The 23,080-nt window shown below is 37.8% G+C and overlaps 1 protein-coding gene across 1 annotated transcript in view; it reads left to right on the top strand.

Annotated features, from left to right (window-relative positions):
- Positions 1 to 23,080, top strand: part of PCYT1A (phosphate cytidylyltransferase 1A, choline) — a 49,524-nt gene that overhangs the window by 5,555 nt on the left and 20,889 nt on the right. The window contains exons 2-3 of the mRNA XM_005897806.3: positions 14,118 to 14,244; positions 22,631 to 22,730. Of these exons, the coding sequence (XP_005897868.1) occupies positions 14,128 to 14,244; positions 22,631 to 22,730 (217 nt within the window). The 5' untranslated portion in view covers positions 14,118 to 14,127. The remainder of the gene's footprint in view (positions 1 to 14,117; positions 14,245 to 22,630; positions 22,731 to 23,080) is intronic.

The raw sequence follows: 23,080 nt of genomic DNA, 5'->3' as shown, positions 1-23,080 counted from the left end.
TGTAGTTGGAGAAGGCAATGGCACCCATGCCAGTACTCTTGCCTGGAAAATCCCACGGATGGAGGAGCCTGGTGGGCTGCAGTCAATGGAGTCACGAAGAGTTGGACACGACTGAGCGACTTCCCTTTCACTTTTCACTTTCATGCATTGGAGAAGGAAATGGCAACCCACTCCAGTGTTCTTGCCTGGAGAATCCCAGGGACGGGGGAGCCTGGTGAGCTGCCATCTATGGGGTCGCACAGGTCGGACATGACTGAAGCGACTTAGCAGCAGCAGCAGCATATGGTGTAGTGATATATACTGGTTAGTGACGTCGTTACATTGTAGTTGCTGAGTGATGTCCGACTCTTTGCAATCCCATGGATGTTTTAGCATGCCAGGCTCCTTTGTCTTCCCCTGTCTCCTGGAGTTTTCTCAGATTTATATCTGTGGAGTCAGTGATGCTATCTAGCATCTCATCCACTATTGCCCCCTTCTGCCCCTGCCTTCAGTCTTTCCCAGCATCAGGGTCTTTTCCAGTGAGTTAGCTCCTCATGTCAGGTGGCCAAAGTATTGGAGCTTCAGCTTCATCATCAGTCCTTCCAATGACTATTCAGGGTTGATTTCTTTTAGGATTGACTGGTTTGATCTCCCTGCAGTCTAAACGGACTCTCAAGAGTCTTCTCCAGCACCACAATTCAAAAGAATGTGTTTTTCAATGCTCAGCCTTCTTTATGATACAATTCTCACATTCGTACAGGATTACTGGAAAAAGCCTTTTAGTACTTTAAGTTAGCTTTTCTTCCAAGGAGCAAGCATCTACTAATTTTATGGTTAGTGACATAAATTGCAGTAATCCTGCATCAGAAAGTTATGGTATGCGAGGACTTCCTTGGCTAAGACTCCAAGCTCCCTAATTCAAGGGTCCCAGGTTTGATCCCTGATCAGGAAACTAGATCCCACATACTGCAACTAAGATCTGGTGCAGCCAAATAAATAGTTTGTTGTTTGTTTGTTTGTTTTTAAAGAAAGGTATGGTACAGTTTCTTGAAATAATTGTATTTCTAGCACTGTCCTCCACATTAGAACTGTTTACATAATCTAGGTAGAGTTTGCTACCAAATTATTAATAAAACTGATCTTGTTTTCATTTAGAATAGAGTTGGCAAACTTCTTAGGTAAAGGGCCTGATAGTAAATATTCAGCTCTGTGGATCATACAGTCTCTGTTGCAACTACTCAACTCTGCAGTTGTAGCACAAAAATAGCCATAGGCAGTACATAAGTGAATGAGCATGGCTGTGTTTCAGTAAAACTTTAATTATAAAAACAGACTGTGGGCTATTTTTGACTTGTAAGCTGTAGTTTGCTGACCCTTGCTGTAGGAATTCTGCTAGTTCTTGAATCCAGCCCTTCCTCCCACTGTGGGCTAGATATATCCTCCCTCAAGCTTCAAAGATCTTTACACAAAGGGTGATGTGGCTGCACTGTTATCTGTGGGAAGGCCTGAGTGTACAGCAAATGACATGATTAATGCCAGCAGTGTTTGATGCACTTTAACCTAGAAGTTCATAGAGCTTGCCTCTTAGAGCACTACTTTATTAAATTCCACAGTGGTAGAAGCAGATAAAGATAACAAATATGAAGTATGCTTGCTCATTTAGCTTTGGAACTGGGCATTGGTATGCCAGTAGAAAATTGCTGTTATTGTTCAGTCACTCAGTTGTGTCTGACTCTTTGTGACCCCATGGGCTGCAGTGTGCCAGCCTTCCCTGTCCTTCACTATTTCCCAGAGTTTGCTCGAACTCATGTCCATTAAGTCGATGATGCCATCCAACCATCTCATCCTGAGTATAGGGTTGTATTGAGGGAAATTATTGTAGGCCCAGGGGATGAGGGGAAGCAGGAATAGAAGGCAAAGGAAAAATTCTTGTCTCCTTTTTTTTTTAAATCAGATAGTTCCTATAGTACTCAGTCAAATTTGAGTTAGATTTTTGAAACTTGAAGAGTATATATGATTGCAGCTTTTACTACTTAGGTTGTTGCATAGCTTAAGAAGCAGTGTCCATCTCCTCTTTCACCCTGGGATGCTTAGTAAATCTACCAGCAATAAGGAAGTAGAATAGAAGGGGATTGAGTAGGAGTTTCTAAAACTACACTTCCAGGAGACTTTCATCTTTAAAACACTAGCACATGCATACCAGCACCCAGATATTGTCTCCTTCAAGACATTCATGTTGGAAAAACACTTGATTAGACTTATCCTCCATATCTCCGTCCTGCCACCCCTTCCCGCTGACACACATTTCCACTTCTTTTGTGTGCTTCCTTAATAGCAGAGTTGATCTGTCCAAGCAGGCATCTACTGGAACACTGAGGAACAAGGCTAGCAGTGTGTACTGGGAGGTGAGTCAGCAGAAATGGAGCCAGATTTTGTGAATCTGGGTAAAAATCACAGGAGCAGATACTACATCCTGTATCTTGAAAGCAGTTTGGAGACACTAAGGCACTTACTAGCCAGGGTGGTGGTAGTGTGGGTATTTATGTCCATATTTAGATTCTGTGTTTGAATGGGGAATTTGAGTGACTAAGATGAAGTGACTTATCTAAGGACTGAATATGTAGCAGTGTTGGAAAAATTACAAATGCTGCATTTTAAATGCCAGCTCTATTTTCCTCTTTTTTGTTACAGCTTCTTTTGACATAGAAGCTTTTGGGAAGGATAAACAGCTAAGGAAATAGGTTTTGGCCTACCCTCTTGGGCTCAAGAGGGAGGCACTGTATTTTGTCTCCAGCTGTTTTCATTCTGACTTAGATGAATTAATACGGGTGGTGTGGCTGGAAACCAGGATCTACCTGCAAATTATTAGGCAATCTCCTGCTCCCCATCCTCATTTTGCTCTTGTACTGCATTGGCTCTGAGGAGGTGCCGTGTTCCCCCAGCCCTACTACCCACTGTCAAGTAGATACTAAGGCAGCCACTGTGTGTGTGTGCTTTCACTCTGGAATGTAGATATTTAAAGTCTCCTTTTCCGGGGACATCACTCACTTTTACTTGAATAGCATTGCTGCTGCTAAGTCACTTCAGTCGTATCCAACTCTGTGTGACCCCATAGACGGCGGCCCTCCAGGCTCCCCCGTCCCTGGGATTCTCCAGGCAAGAACACTGGAGTGAGTTGCCATTTCCTTCTCCAATGCATGAAAGTGAAAAGTGAAAGGGAAGCCGCTCAGTCGTGTCCCACTCTTCGCAACCCCATGGACTGCAGCCCACCAGGCTCCTCCGTCCATGGGATTTTCCAGGCAAGAGTACTGGAGTGGGGTGCCATTTGATTACAAAGGGGCAGTTATCATAAACAGAGAGTTTGGGAAGTATTGTTCCTCATTGTTGGAGATATTCAGTGATTACTGGGCAGTTGTGAGTATAATAAAGGTGGTATAGTTTTAGGTAAAGCTAAGTTTCAGTATAATGAATTAAAAAGCCAGCATGTATTTGCTACCCTCAGTACACTCTCATCCTCCACATACCTTTTCTCGATATGTTCTGGCAAATTCAATATGTTCTATTGTTCCAATAAAGTTCCAATAAAGTCTATTGGAACTTTAGGGAAACTGGGGGTAATTTTTTTCATCAGTTTAGGCACTAGTTATTAAATTTTTCTATATACTTTCAAGGTGTGTAAGTTAGTAGATATGAGGAACATGGAGATGATCTAAGAGAGCCAGTGAAAAATGAAAAACATGGCAACCTATAAAGTCAAAGTTTAAAAATAGTTTTAGTAATAGTTCTAGAGGAAAGGCATGACAATTAATCTCTTTATAATTTCTAAATTCTTTTAGGCTAATTGTTATGGAATGTCTGGGGTCTTGGTGTTTTCTACCTCCTAAAAAAGTGGAAAGATATAGAAGTATTTTACATTATAAAACAAAAAATATTAGTTGTATTTGTTCTAAATCCAAAGGATCTTTAGCCTTCAGTTTGTCTGATGCATCATCTTCAGTTTAAAGTATAGTGTAGAATACAGGATAGGACACAAAAGTCATCTTTGGGAAATAAAAGAATTATGTGTAAACAGATAAGGAAAAATACTTTTGACAGGATGAGAGCTTTATTTTACCATCTTTGATACACTTCTAAATTGACAAGTGTTTGACATCTTTCCATCAAAACAAAATACTGTGTAGTGTTTTTCAAAATTTCAAAGGAGTTTTTTTTTTTTTAATTTATTCAAATAGTTATTGAGCATCTGCTGTGTGCTAGGGCTTATTGCCAGGTGTTGGATGCATCAATTATGATTTTGTGGTTCTAAGTGATAAGAAACCAAGCTTACCTGAGTTTCAGCAAAAAGGGAAGTTCATTGGATGGCAGAATTAGGCAATTCAGGATCTGGCTTCTCTCCATCATCATCATTGCTTTCTCTGTGTTGTCTACTTTGAGAAAGACTCTTCCTGGTTATAGGATGACCGCTAGATTGTCATAGATGGTTCCTAGAGTTGTGTCTCCAGGTTTAAATTCACAAATCTTTGTCCAACCATTCCCATCTGACAAGACCTGGGATTCACTCTGATTGGACTATCTTAGGTCACCTTTCACTTCCTTTCCCACCTGCGTCTTCCCCAGTCTGTGGCCTGGGAGAGTGATGTGCTAATTGGTTCAGGTTAGGCATGTGGTATCTGATGGCATGTGGTATGAAGGGTGGTATGAAGGGTGAAGATCACACAGGCCAAATGATACTGACTCTCCAAATGAAAATGGTCCCTGTCCAGAGCAGGAGATTGCACAGTGGAAAGACAAACAACATTTGGGAGTTTGTTTTCTAATCTCTCATTTGATCTTTACCATAACTTAGAAATTAAGTACGTTTTATTAGAAAGTTCCTTAATCTCATGAAGAATCTCTTAGGGTCAATGCATTCACCTTAACTTAGAGTTAAGGTACAAGGAGGAGCTAAAAAATATTTTTTTGGCCAAAGTTTTTTTTTTTTTGGCTAGGCCACGTGATTTGTGGGATTTTAGTTTCTTGACCAGGGATCGAACCTGTGCTCCCTGCAGCAGACGCATGAATCCTAACCACTGAACCGCCAGGAAGTCCGTGGGAGCAGCTAGAATGAACTCCCCTTACAGGTGTTATGATTCCTGTAGTGCATCCTCTACTGTTATACTCTAGCCCAAACCAAAACCTAAGTAGTTTGTCAGTGATATGCCCAGTAAGAAGGAGTTCAGTCTTTATGAAAGGTGAAATTAAATTCCTGCCTGGCACAGTGTAGTGCATGGCCAAGGTGGAAGAAGTGTTTTTGCTTAAATTCAGGTATGACCATTTTGTACACTAGGTAACATAATGTTGTCATTAAGTGCACAGATCTAGAGCCAGAATGCCTTCATTCAAATCCTGTTTTTGCCCTGTCCCAGACGCGTCATCTCAGTCAAGTCATTTAACCCAGCTGTGCCTCCATTTCTTCATCTGCAAAATAGAGTTAATAATATTATCTACCTCATAAGATTGTTGTTATTTGATATATACAAAAGGTTTAGGGAGTTCCCTGGTGGTCCACTGGCTTAGACTTCATGCTCCTAATGGAGGGGGCCCAGGTTCAATCCATGGTAAGGGAACTATAGGTCCCACATGCTGCAAGAGTTCATAAGCCACAACTAAGAGATCCCACGTGCTGCAGTGGAGATCAAAGATTCTATGTACTGCAACTAAATAAATAAAAAATATTTTAAAGATATATAATATATGCAAAAGGTTTATAACTTTCTGGCACATAGAAAGTACTCTGTGTTAGTTTTGAATGCATGCGTGCTAAGTCACTTCCATCATATCCTACTCTTTGTGACCTATGGACCGTATCCCTCCAGGCTCCTCAGTCCATGGGATTCTCCAAGCAAGAATACTGGAGTGTGTTGGCATTCCCTTCTCCAGGGGATTTCCCCAACCCAGGGATCGAACCCATGTCTCTTAGGTCTCCTACATTGGCAGGCGAGTTCTTTACAACTAACGCCACCTGGGAAGTCCGCATTAGCTATAATTTTTATCATCACTATTATCATCATAATCTTTGGGACAGTGATAGAGAAATGTGGATTATGTGATAGTACAATGAAACAGGTTTACGTCTGATCGAATACTGTAATCATTACTGTAATCATTACTGTAATCATTACAGTCTATTACTGTAATCACTAAGAATTCTAAATATATTTTTTATTCTGTTTTCTGAAGGTAAACTCTTGTGTATTTTATATTGTACTAATGTAGAGTATTATGAGTGAATCTCAGTGAGAAAGGGTTCTAGTGGTATGTTACATTGGTATATGGTGACATCTATTCTGATCAGTATTTTCGGTACTAATGTGGATGGAGACATAAAAACCATGCTTTTCAAGTTTATAGATTACATAAAATTGTGACTGCAAAGTGATAGATGGCAGTCACAATTTGAAATTATTTTAACAGATTAGAACAAACAGATCAATCAAGATGGACTTTTGTAAAGCAATTATCCTTCAATAAAAAAATTTTTTTAAAGATAGACTTTAACAGGATTATGACCAATAAAATGAATAAGCATATTTCTGTACATTCTTTGCTTGAATGACCTGGTATGCTAAAATGAAATGCCTCCTAAGGTCACCTAGTCCCTTTTCAGATACTCTCATTCCTCAAAAGTATTTTATTATGTTTAGTTAAAATTTGTGTCTCTGCATCTTCCAACTAGTGATTCATTTTCTATTATCTAGAGTGTCACAGAGTAAGTGTCTGCCCTATTCAACATGACAGGCATTCAGATATTTAGAGACAGGTATTAGGTACCTTCTTGTATAGTAAGTACAGTGTCATATTTTACCATATACTATAGTGGTTAAGAATATGTAGTCTGCAGCCAGGCTGACTGAATTTGATTCCTAGCACCACTTACTAGTTGTGTGACTTTTATTTTCTGTACCTCAAATTCAATAGTGATAAAAATAATACATGTATGTCAGAGGGTTGTGAATGTTAAGAGAGTTTTAATATTTTAAGAAATTTTTGACATACAGGTGTTACATAAATGCTGACAGTAGTAGTAATAATATTTTTTTCTTCATCATTGCTTTACATCAGACTCTAGAAGAGTTCTTGCTACAACAATGATTCTTTAATGGGGTAGGGATAGAATGGGGAAGATGCAGTGAGCATACCTCGTTTTATCATAATTTTACATGAAAAGTACACTTTTCACAGTTGTAATCATGGAGAAAAACTTGACAAAATCTTTTGACTATAGAGGATATGTAGGAAATAGACAAAGGCAGATGATGGCAACTACTACTACTATGAAATAATAATAGTAGCTGATGTTTACAAAGTAATGCTCAAAATTCTCCAAGCCAGGCTTCAGCAATATGTGAACCATGAACTTCCAAATGTTCAAGCTGGTTTTAGAAAAGGCAGAGGAACCAGAGATCAAATTGCCAACATCTGCTGGATCATGGAAAAAGCAAGAGAGTTCCAGAAAAACATCTCTTTCTGCTTTATTGACTATGCCAAAGCCTTTGACTATGTAGATCACAATAAACTGAGGAAAATTCTGAAAGAGATGGGAATACCAGACCACCTGACCTTCCTCTTGAGAAACCTGTGTGCAGGTCAGGAAGCAACAGTTAGAACTGGACATGGAACAACAGACTGGTTCCAAATAGGAAAAGGAGTACATCAAGGCTGTATATTGTCACCCTACTTATTTAACTTATATACAGAGTACATCATGAGAAATGCTGAGCTGGATGAAGCACAAGCTGGAATCAAGACTGCTGGGAGAAATATCAATAACCTCAGATACGCAGATGACACCACCCTTATGGCAGAAAGTAAAGAAGAACTAAAGAGCCTCTTGATGAAAGTGAAAGTAGAGAGTGAAAAAGTTGGCTTAAAGCTCAACATTTAGAAAATGAAGATCATGGCATCTGGTCCCATCACTTCCTGGCAAGTGGATGGGGAAACAGTGGAAACAGTGGCTGACTTTATTTTTCTGGGCTCCAAAATCACTGCAGATGGTGATTGCAGCCGTGAAATTAAAAGACGCTTACTCCTTAAAGGAAAGTTATGACCAACCTAGACAGCATATTCAAAAGCAGAGACATTACTTTGCCAACAAAGATCTGTCTAGTCAAGGCTATGGTTTTTCCAGTGGTCTTGTATGGATGTGAGAGTTGGACTATAAAGAAAGCTGAGCGCTGAAGAATTGATGCTTTTGAACTGTGGTGTTGGAGAAGATTCTTGAGGGTCCCTTGGGCTGCAAGGAGATCCAGCCAGTCCATCCTAAAGATCAGTCCTGGGTGTTCATTGGAAGGACTGATGTTGAAGCTGTAACTCCAATACTTTGACCACATGATGTGAAGAACTGACTCATTGGAAAAGACCCTGATGCTGGGAAAGATTGAGGGCAGGAGGAGAAGGGAACGACAGAGGATGAGATGGTTGGATGGTTTCACCGACTCAGTGGACATGGGTTTGGGTGGACTCTGGGAGTTGGTGATGAACAGGGAGGCCTGGAGTGCTGAGGTTCATGGGGTCGCAAAGAATCAGACACGACTGAGCGACTGAACTGAACTGATGTTTACAAGCACATACTGTGTACACAGACATTGAGCTAAGGCTTTACATAGATTATTCCTTTTAAACCTAATCTGTTAGATGATGAAACTAAGACTTGGAGACATAAAGAATTTGGCAAAATTTTCATGGCTAGTGATAGAAATGGACTTCATACTTACATAATATGATTTTAGTGTCTCATCTCTTTTTAATTACTGCAGTATGCAAACAGTGTAAGGTTAAAGATTTTTACTTTTCTCAAAATGGAACATGAATAAAAAACTATTGAGAAACACTGCCTTAGACATTTGGTTAGAGGTGTTTATATAAGGCAGATGGAGAGATTTTATTGAATGTATTTGCTCAACTGAAATACAGGTAAAATATGTTAGTATTACTATTATTTACCAATGGGCTTTGTAATGTGTCCATACTAATACTAATGGTTGCCTTCATTCTTACTTTGTTCATAAATTTTACATTAGCTTTAAATAACTAGTCAGGTATCCTTTCTCCTGCTTCAAGTTCTCTCTCTGATATTTTTTGTGTGATTTTTTAAATCTAGTGGAATAGATTCAGTGTCACAGTACGTAGTGACCTCAGATATCAGTTTGACTTTAAAATATCTTTAGAACTTCCCTAGTGGTGCATTGGTTATGAATCCACCTGTCAGTGCAGGGGACATGGGTTCGATCCCTGGTCCACGAAGATTCCACGTGCCGCACTCAGGACAACTAAGCCTGTGTGCCACAATCGCTGAGCCCACATGCTCTAGAGCCCTTGCTCTGCAACAAGAGAAGCCACCACAATGAGAAGCCTGTGTACCACAACTAGAGAAAGCCCTTGCACAGCAACAAAAACCCAGCACAATCAAAAGGAAACCAAAAAAAAGACTGGATGTCTTAAACAACAGAAATTTTTAAATACTTTAAAATCACAATGGCGGTATTTACCTCCTTTGCTTCTTTCTAATGTGGTGATATCTACCATGTGTTTGGCTGGTTAAGTTGAATCATACAACTTAATCATACAACATGATTCAGTACTTCAAGAATTAAGCAGTTAAAAGCAAAGCAGAATTTCTGTTATGTATATTTTACCACAATGTAAACAAAACAAACAAAAAGCAAAGCAAAATCAGAGTGGGGAGGGAGAGATGGATTATAAAGTGGTATGAAGAAATGAGAGTGAATGATATGTTTATCTTAATTTTGATGATTTCACAAGGGTATAATGTTGAAACTCATTAAATTATACGCTTTAAGTATACATTTATTGTATGTCAATTATACATCATTCAGTAAAGCTGAAAAAATATAGCCCACATATCCCCTCCACCCCCAACCCCTGCACACACAGAGCAAAGACTTCTGAGAAGTTCCGATAAACATGTCTTTGGATGTGTTAAGTATTTTTCTATTAAACTTTAAGAGATTTTAACTTGAAGTCATGGAAAGTAACTGGTGAGAATATGGCATGACATTTATCCCCTTGATTTATTATGGCATCCTTAAAACTCTACTTTGTAACATGAAGGAAATGTACAGGTGACTTAAATGCCACCTATTTGTAATGTCAGAAGAGAGAGGAACAGAGAAATAAAAAAATTTTTTATTGCTTAAGTTGAAAGCTTGTCAGGAAATCCTAGTAAAACTTTTCCGACAGGAAAGATCTGTACAGCTGGCAAATCAGGCAGCTTTGGAATCAGGCCAATAACCATGTTAGTTCTATTTGATTGGTCCTTGGACCTTGCTACTTTCAGTATCTGACCTTTTTATTTCACTGTTCATTTAGGCTGGTCTGACTTAAGCTTGCAAAAACTTAAGGAACCTATGCTATGGAAAAAATGTTCTTAATTGAAAGAAGCAGCAGCAGTAATGATGAGACAGTTTCTGTTACTAACAATTTGTGGATTTCTGGGAGACAGCATTCTGGTTTTCCCACTTACTAGCTGTGTGACCTCTGAATAGGTTGCTTAACCTCCCTGATCCTTAGTTTTCTCACTTGTATATTGGAACTAAAAATACCTGCTTCTCAGGTTATATGGGTTAAATGAGACTAATGTATATAAAGTACCCAGCACAGTGCCTGTCACTGGTAATATTGAAGAAAAATAGTCATTATTATGATTGTTACTGTTACTATCTTACCTCCTTGCAACACATTTAGATTGCTAACACATACTTCTTAGAATATATGTATCATCTACACTGATTCAGAGTTAGGAAGGAGAGAGAATCTATTTTTAGAGATCCCAAAAGACCACCTTTGATGAGGGCCTGTCTGTTTAGAAAATGATTATTGGACATTAAAAAAAAATACATTTATTAGGCTTATATTAGGTCTTAGTTGTGGCATGTGGGGTCTTCGTTGCAGTCCGTGGGCTTCTCTTGTTGAGGCCCTTGGCCTTAGTAGTTGGCTGCTCCAGCTTAGTTGCCCTGTGGCATGTGCGATCTTAATTCCCCAACCAGGGATCAAACACTCTTCCCCTCCATTGGAAGGCGGATTCTTAAGCACTGGACCACTAGGCAAGTCCCCAAGCATGTTTAAAAGTAAACTTTTTACCTTGAAAAAAAAAAGTAAAACTTTCAAAAAAGGAATATTAAAATGAAGCCCTTTATGACCCACTAAGTTTCATTTGGGCTTCCTTGGCTCAGCATAAGAATCCACCTGCAGTGCAAGAGACGCAGGAGACATGGGGAAGATCCCTGGGTGGGGAAGATCCCCTGGAGGAGGGCATGGTAACCCACTCCAGTATTCTTGCCTGGAGAATCCCATGGACAGAGGAACTTGGTGGGCTACAGTCCATAGGATTGCAAAGAGTCGGACATAACTGAAGCGACTGAGCATGCACTCACACAGCTTCATACATTGATGAAATTTTGCCATATGTGCTTTACCTTTTTGTATGTAATATAAATTTCTTTTCTTTTCTTTTTTTGCCAAGGATAAGTTGCAATGATCAGAGATCATAACCCTTTGTCCCTAGATACTTCAGCATTAAAAAAAAGGACAGTCTTTTACGTAACAGTGTAATTATCAACTTCAGGAAGTTTATTTTAACATTGATACATACTATTATCTGATACAACCAATATTTTAATTTTACTGGTTGTCCTAATAACTATCTTTTATAACGATTTCTCCCCCAGTCTAGAATTATGCATTACATTTAGTTGTCATTTCTTTGGTCTTTTAACCTGAAACAGTCCTTCAGCCTTTCATTGTTTTTCATGATTGACATTTTTTTTGAAGAATACAGGCTTGTTTTGTAGAGGTTTGTCTAATTGTTGAGGTTTGTCTAATTGTTCCTCATAAGTACATAGGTTATGTGTTTTTGGCAGATAATATGACCCCAGTGCCTTGTATCAGGAAGCATTATTGGTGATGTTAATTAGCTTTAATTATTTAGGTAAGAGTTTTTTTTTTTTTTTTTTCACTTTAAAGGTAACTCGCTTTACTTTGTAATTAATAAGTCATTGATGGAGAGAGAGTTTGAAACTGTGTAAACTCCTGTTCCCAAACAAAATTTCCCCCAGTGGTTTTAGAATCTTAAGGAGCATTTTTATATCATAAATGTGGTTTCCTCACATTGATTGAAGAAGTCTGCTTGAGAAAATAGCTTTTACTGTAAAAATTATAATACATTGTACACAATACATACTCAGTATTATTGACTGCCTGATCTTTGAGCTACCTGACACCATTTGCTGATTATATTTCTCATAATGGATTTTGTCTGCCTACTCTGAGAATTTAACAGATATTTGCAGCAAAATCTTGTTTGCAAATTAGAAACGGTCATTAATTGGACTGATCAGGCATTCTTAGCAGACCACTCAGATCAGTGAGATGAGAGTAGTAAATCTGAATTCTCGGTATTTCAAAAGAATAATTAATAACAATCATGAAAATCACTCATCATCATCACTGGAAAAACTTACTAAGTATATAATTCTCTTCTTCCTTTTTATTTTAATTTGTGATGAAAGGACATTTGAATTTGAATATGTGATGAAAGGAAGTTTCTGGGTGGTATTCATCTTTCACTTTAGACTCTGACATTTTTTTCATATCAGGCTAATACTTAGCCATGACTCATGAGGTGTCTCCTTCAGTCTCTAAGAATTAGGTCAGGTTTCTTGTAGATCTTGTCACATTGCTCTTTGGAATTTAGCCAGAGGAAAGAAAATAAGGCACGATTGCAATTGTTTAAATAAATATCTTATTCAGGAGGGCTTATTAGAGGCAGAGAGACAGAGTAGAAAGTCCTCATTCTGTCTAGTATTTTGTTTTGTTTACCACTTGTGTTCTGAGGATCTTTTTTCCATCTGTCATTATATCTTGGACAGAGGTGGCAGTTGATCATTGAAGTTCCTCTCTCTCTCTAATTCCTGGCTGATACCTAAAATTTTATCATTATCAAGAATAAATTTAATTGTAAAAATTATGTCACCTAAACATAAAACAATGGCAACCCACTCCAATATTCTTGCTTGGAGAATCCCAGGGACGGGGGAGCCTGGTGGGCTGCTGTCTATGGGGTCGTACAAAGTCGGACATGACTGAAGCGACTTAGCAGCAGCAGCAGCAAACATAAAACATCAAATATTCAGAACTTTTCTGTAATAGTTGCTAAATGTTTTCTTTTAAATGAGACAACAATAAATAAATTTTCCTTGGGGGAAGAAGCCTGGGTGGGGTTTTAGTAGTTGGGGATTGTGAACAAGTTTAAGGTGCTAAGGCTCTCAAAGAGGACGGGGAAATGAGTATTGAAAAAGGAAAAGGAAAGACATTTAAAAGATAAAGTATGTTTGTTGTTTAGTTTCTAAGTTGTGTCTGACTCTGAGACCCCCCTGGGCTGTAACAGCTTGCCAAGCTCCCCTATCGCTATCCGTGGGATTCCCCAGTCAGGAATACTGGGGTGGGTTGCCATTTCCTTCTCTAGGCATCTTCCCAAACCAAGGATCAAACCTGAGTCTCCTGCATTAGCAGGCAGATTATTTACTGCTGAGCTACCAGAGAAGCTCACAAGTATACTTACTCTACAATTTTCATACCTCTAACTCTGGACAAGTAGTCTTTGAAATATACAGAGCATTTAGAATTAAGAAATCCAGACTTTGTTAACCAGTAATTGCTGATGGCCATCTTTTTTTCTTTTTTAAAAAAGACTCTTTCTCCATCTGTACCAAAGACATACCTTTCACATTTCCTTGCACCTGTAAGACCTCTAGGTGTCCTAGGGATGTGATGCAAGAGTAGTGAAAGTCTGTATAACTAACTTTCTCAGCCAAGTTCTTCCAGTGTTTTGCATGCAGTCAGGGTATGAAATAAATAGTTAGTATTGTTTGTGCTGTAATTTCCAAGCTCCAGATGATTAATTGTGGCCATTGTTCCACAGAGAGGCATTTCAGTGTTTCTACTAGAGCCTGGTTTTTGTGACGCTTTGCTCTTTTTTATCAGATGCGTTTGGTTCATCTTTGTGAAGTGTGTGCTTTTCCCTGTCATTGAGAAATTTTCTCCCCAGTGAGAAAAAAATTCTTTTCACTTTTTATGACCAGCTAAAAGAAGATGGATACACAGAATTCAGCCAAAGTCAACACAAGGAAGAGGAGGAAAGAGACACCTGGACCCAATGGGGCAACAGAAGAAGATGGAATTCCTTCAAAAATGCCACGCTGTGCAATTGTAAGTAAGGAAGAGATTTCTTTTTGAACTCTTAACCTTGCAGGGGGAAGGTAGAAAGTGATATAACACTGATGATATCAATATTACTTCTTATCAGGTCTTCTTAAATAATGGAAAGAATGAACAGTAAGTGTGAATAGTGACTTTCCGACAGTTGTTGGAAATCATATGCAGATTATAATTCAGAGTTCAGTTGTAAGAACTTTACACTGGAATTGAAAAAAGAATTTTAGGAAAACTTGGAGTTTGTATGTATATTAGGCAAAAAAATGATAAAATTCAAAGTAATGAAATAGAGAAATTGTAGCCCCAGGCAGTGATCTGATCTTGGTATCATCTCTTGTTTAGTTTTCTGTGTCTTACTGTCTTTTCTGTTATATCACTGCTCCACTCCATTACTAATTATATCTTAGATAAGAACCTTTTTCTACTACTGCCTACCTTATGTTCCTTTATCTCTGAAGTGTTATCTTTGTATTTCCTAACCACTTACAAACATTTGATGAAAGACTGCTTTCCAAACTCTTGATCCTGTCTCAGGTTGGTACCCTTCCTGAAACTTCCCCTGGAAAGCATATCAAAGAATATTTATAGATAATTGGAGTTATTATTGGTACACAATGTTATGAAATCCATGTTTTATGAAACGAGATGCCAGTCCAGGTTCAATGCACGATGCTGGATGCTTGGGGCTGGTGCACTGGGACGACCCAGAGGGATGGTGTGGGGAGGGAGGAGGGAGGAGGGTTCAGGATGGGGAACACATGTATACTAATTAAATAATTTTCTATTAAAGAAAAAAAAAAAGTGTCAAAAAATAAAAAAATAAAAAAAAATAAAATCCCAGTAACAGAATCACATGTTTCTGTATTTTTGTACCTATATTAACCACTAGCCATTGATCAAACTGCAGTTTCCACTGGTTACTTTTGGAGCTTCATAACCCAGAAGGAAAAACATTTCTACTCTGACATAAGTAACAGTTGTTCCAAGCCAATATACTATCTTGAGCAGTAAAAGCAACTGGACTTCACAAATGGGAGGTTTATGCTCCAGGACTGATGTTAATGATGATGCTAAGGGCAAGTGTGTTCATTTCCTGTTTCTCTGTAACAAATAACCACAAATTTAATCAATGGTGTAAAACAATACAGATATATTATCTTATAGTTTTGGGGATTAGAAGTTTGAAATGGGTCTCAGAAAGCCAAAGTCAAGTGTTGGTAGGGCTGGAGGTTCTAGGGGAGAACTGTTTCCTTATATTTTCCAGCTTCTAGAGGTTGCCCATATTGCTTTGCTCAGGGGACCAGCTAGCAGTCACAACACTCTGACCACTGCTTTTGTCATCACATCTCCTTCTGAATCTCCTGCCTCTTTCTTTCACTTGTAAAGACTTGTAATTACATTGGATGAACATACTTAGCTATTCCAGGACAATCTATCTCAAAATCCTTTAATCACATTTGCAAAGCCCATGTTGCCATGTAAGATAGCATAGTCACAGGTTCGAGAACATAAGATGTACACATCCTTAGGAGAACATTATTCTTTATACCACAGCAGCTAAACTCAGAAAATGACTCAGCAGTCAACAAAACAGAGCATTGTTAATTTCTGAATGTTTCTTAGAGAATTCAGGTTTAGGAGATGGTGGTAGGCACAAATTCAGCATTCTCACTTGTAGTAGGGACAAGCTATAACCAAGAAGGTAATACTCTGAGCTGATCACCGTAGCCAGGAATAGACCTAAGAAGATGAATCTTAGTGGAATGGGCTCTGAGAAGAGTTAAATCTCTTGGTTTTTAGAATCTGAAGAATCTCAGTGTTTTTAGTTACTCTGCTTCATATATTCATGTCACAAATCAGTAATGGCTTGCTACCTATTTCACGTTCCTCTCTTGTATACACTGGCTATTTATCAAGGGCTGATGAGCAAAGATTCACTCACCCAAGAGGCTGGACTGACTCTAATGAGGAGTATCTGCTAAATAAACTTGTGTGTAATCTCTGCTGTACACATATGCTTTCTATCTCTGAATCTCTTTCAACTCTGTAGAAAAAACAAGATTTTTTTTCTTTACTGAGATCACAAATCTGCCCATTTAAACTGTACAACTCAATGGTTTTTAATATATTCATAGAGTTGTGCTACCATCACCACAACCAATTTTAGAATATTCTTATCCCTAAAATAAGCCCCATACCCATTAACAGTCACTTCCCATTTCCTCCCAAGCTCTCACCTCTAGAAACCACTAATCTACATTATTCCTATAGATTTGCCTATTCTGGACATTGCAGATAAATGGCAATACACAATAGCTGGTCTTTTGTGGCTGGCTTATTTTACTGAATGTGTTTTCACGATTCATTAATGTGGCATATTCAGTACTTAATTTGTTTTTATTGACAAGTAACATTCCATTGTAAATCACATACTACATTTTATTTATCCTCTCATTAGTTGATATTTGGGTTGAACAAACAAGATTTTATGACATACTTACATTGTGCCTGCATGGCAGTGGTTACTGGGAGGAGAGATGTGAACATAATATAGAGCTCTGTAACTCAGATCTCAACTAGTTTTTAAAAAAAGTGCTTTCCTTGAGAGCAGGGCAAGGAATAGGATGTGTCACCAAGTATTTGGTAGCTGGGTTTGTAGGTCATGATAGAATGGATATAAAGGAGAGAAAAGAATTAAGGAGGAAAAATTAAAGGATAACTTTATGGCTAGTTTGTCTTAAAGTATAAAGAATTTGTGCTTCTGGGTGGCTCAGTGATAAAGAATCCGCCTGCCAAGCAGGAGACGTGGGTTTGATCCCTGGGTCAGAAGATTCCCTGGAGAAGGAAATGGCAACCCGCTCCAGTATTCTTGCCTGGGAAATCCATGGACAAAGGAGCCTGGTGGGCTACAGTCCGTGGGATTGCAAAAGAGTTGGACATGGCTTAGTCACTAAACAACAACAACAGTCAGGAGAAAGTTTTTATGAAAGCAATATTGCATTTAGAAGTTCTTTCATAATTTGGAGGATAATGATGATCATTTTAAGTTTTAATTTTTAGTTATAATACTATTAGTTATAGTATTATACTATAGTAGTATATACTGCTGGGCTTCCCAGGTAGCACTACTGGCAAAGAATCCGCTTGACAATGCAGGAGACATGAGACGCGGGTTTGATCCCTGAGTTGGGAAGATACCTTGGAGGAGAAAATGGGAACCCCCTCCAGTATTCTTGCTTGGAGAATCCCTTAGACAGAGGAGCCTGGTGGGCTATGGTCCATAGGGTTGAAAAGAGTCGGACACAACTGAAGTGACTCAGCTTGCATGCATGCAGTATATACTATTAGTTATGGACTTCCCAGGTGGGGCTAGTGGTTAAGAATCCGTCTCCCAGTGCAGAAGACATAAGAGACATGGGTTTGATTCCTAGGTCAGGAAGATCCCCTGGAAGAGGGCATGCAACTCAGTCCAGTATTCTTGCCTGGAGAATCCCATGGACAGAGGAGCCTGGTGGGCTACAGTCCACAGGGTCACAAAGAGTTGGACATGACTGAAGAGACTTAGCACGCACTGTTAGTTATAATTTGCATAAACTTAGAAATTTTATATAACATTTAGAAGCTAACCTCTTAGATTAATACAAATTAGTTAATTTTGTTGGCATAAATAAACCTGTGTTCTATAACATGGAAGAGAGAATGAGCTAATGTTGTAGATTTGTTGAGTGACTACTTGTATGTGAAACACTGTACTAGTTACTTTGCATATGTTATTTTATTTAATCCTCATAACAAACTTATGGAGCAGGTTTTACTGCCTTCCATTTTATAGAAGATGAAAGCTTTAGAAGCTTGCCATGATTTCACTGCTATTAAGTGATAGGGCTGGAATTTAGATCTAACGATTTTCGGGTCCTAAAGGCTTGCCCTTTCATTTGTACTTTGCTACCAGAGAATCAGAAGACTTGAAAGCTATAATATTCCATAGGATTCATTTGAGGTTAAAATAAAGGAGATTTGTTTTAGGAGAACATAGGTACAAAGAAATACTTGGTCCTACTTTTATAAATTTCAGCTTTTAGTGACACTTTTCTCTGAGAAGATAATAATAGGGTGGTTTTTTTGTTTTGTTTTGTTTTTTTAAATACTACTCATTCTAACTGGAGGCAGCTCTAGACAGTTAAAGGTTTTGCTGATCTGCCATAGCTGAAGAACCTTAGGTTTCATTCTCTATACTTAGGAGGAATCAATTCAGCACAAACTCTAGCCAGAAGGGACAGCTGCATTTGCCTTCTGCAAGGAAGATTGAAGAAACAGAGTTATTAAAGATAGAATACTTAATGTATCTTTTAAAATTAAGGTAAAATTCACATAGCATAAAGTTCACCATTTTGTGCTGTGCTTAGTCGCTCAGTTGTGTCCACCTCTTTGCCATCCTTTGGATTGTAGCCCACCAGGCTGCTCTGTCCATGGGATTTTTCAGGCAACAATACTGGAGTGGGTTGCTATTTTCTCCTTCGGGAATCTTCCCAACCCAGGGATCAAACCCATGTCTCCTGATTGTAGGCAGATTCTTACCCACTGAGACGTCAGGGAAGCCCAAAGTTCACTGTTTTAATCATTTTAAAGTGTACAATTCAGTGGTTTTTAACACTAAAAATTCACAGTGGTTTTAACACTAAATCACCACTGTCTAATTCCAGAATATTTTTATTACCACGGAAAGAAATCCCATACCCATTAGCAATCATTCCCTCATTCTCCCCTCCCTCTATACCCTGGCAACCACTAATCTACTTTCTCTCTCTAGGGATTTGCCTATTATAGACATTTGGTATAATCACATAATATGTGGCCTTTTTTATGTCTGGCTTCTTTTATTTAGCACAATGTTTTCAAGGTCTATCCAGGTGATAGTGCTTATCAGTACTTCATTCCTTTTTAAAAGTGAATCCGTATAGACATACTACTATGTTTATCCATTCATCAGTTGTTGGACATTTGAATTATTTCAGAGAACACAGTAAGGCTGTCTTTCATCTACACGTACTAATGTTAATAAGCATAATTTTTTCTATTTCATATATTTTATATATAAGCATTTATTTATATAAACAACTTCATTGTGATAATTCTTACACCATTATAATTCACACACACATTTTGAGTGTGCAATTCAAAGCTTTTTAAAATGTTCACAGAGCTGTGTAGCCATCATCATAATACATTTTAGTACATTTTCATTACTCCAGAGAGAAACCCTGTACCTGTTAGCTGTCACTCTCCATTTCTCCCCAACCCTTCCAGCCCACTGTTACCAGTAATCTATTTTCTATCCATGAACTTTCCAATTCTGAACATTGCAGATAAATGGAATCATATAATAAGTTGTCTTTTGTGGCTGGTTCTTTCACTTAGCATGATTTTTTCAAGGTTCATCCATGTTGTAGCAGGTATCAGTATTGCATTCCTTTTTATGTCTGAATGGCATTTGTTTTTTGAGTTATACTTATATACAGTAGAATGCATAAACCTTAGATGTACAGCTCAATAAATGTTTATATGTGTACATATCCATGTAATAACTAGTACATCCAGAAGACCCCCTCACACCCCTGCTAGTCAGTATCTGCTTTTCCAAGATTTTTTTTTTTGTTCTGTGGTTTCTATTCACCATAGATTAGTTTTGCCTGTTTTTGACCTTTATATAGGTGGAATCATAGAATATATCTTATTTTGTGACTAGCATATCCTTTTAGAAACACAAATTACTGTCAGATATCTCTTTGAGTACTAACTTTTAGAGGATAAATTGTTTTTTTCAATTTAATCTGTAAGTAAATCTCTTAATTACTTCAGAAAATCGCACATTTTGGTCTGTTCTTTTTTTTTCTTATGATCTTTGTCTTTTTACTCTTTTTTAAAAATTTTATTCTATTTTTGGCTGTGCTGGGTCTTAGTTGCTGTGTGTGGACCTGGTTGTGTTGAGTGGGGGCTCAGTCTCTAGTTGTGGTGCTTGGGCCTTTCATTGTGGTGGCTTCTCTTGTTGTGGAGCATAGGCTTGAGGTGCGTGGGCTTCAGTAGTTGTGACACATGGGCTTAGTTGCCCCACAGCATGTGGGATCTTCTGGGACTAGGGATTGAACTGGTGTCCCCTGCATTGCAAGGCGGATTCTTAACCATTGGACCACCAGAGAAGCCCTCCCTGGTCTTTTCTTAACCTCTTTTTAAAAACATCTAAAAAAAGATAACACACACAAATTTCCTAAAAATGACTTTTTCTTATAGCTTTAGCATATTTTAAACTAAGCTTATATAAGTGATCTTTAAAAGAAATATATTTTCATTTTAAAACCTTATTTTAAAAATATATCCTTATCTGAAATTAAAAGTGTCTTCCAAGTTTCTGAATTTATCCCAGTCATGATGTGATCTGTGTAGAATTTAAAATTCTAAGTGAACATCACTATAACCCAACAGAAATTTAAAAAATTGTAAGGGAATATTATGAACAACTCCATGCCAAAAAATGTGACAATTCAGGTGAAACAGACTTATTCCTAGAAAGAGCCAAATTGCCAAAACTGACCCAAGGAAAAAATAAAATGTGAATAGACCTGTCCCAATTAAAAATATTGCATTGTCTTTAAGAAAATCTTCCCACAAAAACAAAGCTGGACACAGATGACTTCACTGGTGAATTCTATCAAACATTAGAGGAAGAAGTAATACCAACCCTATACACTTTCAGAAAATAGAGGAGATAACATTTCCTAATCCATTTTATGAGACCAGATATCAAAGCCAGGCAAAAATAGAACAAGAAAAGAAATCATAGTTCAAAATCCCTCATAAACTTAGATGCAAAGATTCCTAATAATATATTAACAAATTGAATCCCAGAACATATGAAAAGATTTATACAGTGTGATCAAGAAGAATCTCACTCAAGAATGAAAGATTGGCTTAGCATTCTAAAATCAATGCATCTCATACACCATAATTAATTTAAAAAACCAAAATATGATTGTCCCTATATTGTATAAAAGGCATGTGACAAAATCCAACATTTGTTCATTAAAAAACTTTCAACAAGGAATTAATTCACTGGTGGCCCAGTGATTAGGACTTAGTACTTTCATTGCTGTGTCCCTGGTTCTATCCCTTGTTAGCAAACTAAAATCCTGCAAACTGCTTGACATGGCCAAAAAAACAAAACCCAAAACACCTCTCAATAAACTACAAAAGGAAGAGAGATCGCTCAATCTGATGAAGGACATCTAAGAAAAACCTACAGCTAACTTAATACTTGATGTTGAAAGACTGCATGCTTCTCCCCTCAGACTGGGAGTAAGGCCAGAATGTTTGTCCTTGCAATCTCTATTCACCATTGTACTAGAGGTTTCAACTAGTGCAATAAGGGATAACGAAAGGAAATTAAAGACATTCAGGTTGGAAAGGAATAAGTAAAACTGTCTTTATTCACATACAACATGGTCTCATATGTAGACAGTCCTAAGGAATCTATCAAACAAACTGCTCGAACTGATAATTGAGTTTAACAAAGCCACAGGAGATGAGAATCAACTGAAATTACTCATACCGATACATACACACTTAACAAATCAATTGCATTTCTCTATACTGGCAAGGAACAACCCAAAAATAAAATTAAGAAAACAGTTACAAAAGCATCAAATAGAATAAAATACTTAGAAATAAATGTAACAAAAACTCCTAAGTAAGACTTTCCTCCAAAGAGGAAAAGAGCATACCTGTATTCATATTTCAGCTTTGCCTCTGAGTAATTACATGCAATTCATATAACTTCTCTGAACCTCATTTTCCTCATCTTTAAATTGAGGGTATTAACTATCATACTACCTGCCTCACAGGGCTGTAAATGAGAATTAGAACATATTTACAGTGTAAAGCATTACACAGTGATGATTCTACTTAAAGAATATGGCAGCTGTTTGCCTTCCCAGTTCCGTACCACTTCAACTAAGTGGTAAGAAAATGCACTTGTGAACTTTGGCAATTTCATCACATAGTTCAGGGTTGGCTCTTCTACCATCTGGTAGAGGAGCTGTCATTCTGGACCCAGTTGGTTGGGACTATGTGTAGCTTCCCAGCCACCGTCCACCATGGTGGCTGAAATCACCATCAAGACATTTATTTTTCATGCCATGATTTGCCCATCTGGTAAAAGGTTGTACTTTCACTTGTCATTTTGGAATGCTTATATCTTTTTCCTTTTTAAAGTTACCAAGATTTAGGAAAAATTTTAATCATAGCATGTTTAATAACTGTTCTGTCAAGCTACCATTTTTTTTGAGCATTTTATTGAATTTATCTTTTCCTTCATTTTCCTCTTAAGGGTTTACGGCAGCCAGCGCCTTTTTCTGATGAAATTGAAGTAGACTTTAGTAAGCCCTATGTCAGGGTAACTATGGAAGAAGCCAGCAGAGGAACTCCTTGTAAGTAAATAATGAATTATGTTTTTGTTTGACTATTGTTTTTAACATTCAGTTGTATTTATGAAATACCCACCTACTTTATATTCTTCCCTTGGTTTACCTGGAAAAGCTAGTTGAGAGAGGTTTTCCTTCCATCTCCCTTGCTATTCTATTTGAGAGGATAATGTACCCCATAAAATTTCATTTGTTTCTTCTTATTGTATACTTATTTCCCAGTATTTTTGTCATAGCTAGGAGAAATAGTGATACACATTTTGGGCTGTTATCATCATAGCTGGAGATACAGAGGAACAAAGAGGATAAAATATTAACTTGAGCTGGTTTATAATCCTGTCTGTTTTTTCAGAGGC

The sequence above is a fragment of the Bos mutus genome, chromosome 1 (assembly GCF_027580195.1).
Source record: "Bos mutus isolate GX-2022 chromosome 1, NWIPB_WYAK_1.1, whole genome shotgun sequence".
Taxonomy (NCBI): domain Eukaryota; kingdom Metazoa; phylum Chordata; class Mammalia; order Artiodactyla; family Bovidae; genus Bos; species Bos mutus.
Note: the sequence above shows the minus strand (reverse complement) of the source record. Positions and strands in the feature narration are given on the sequence as shown.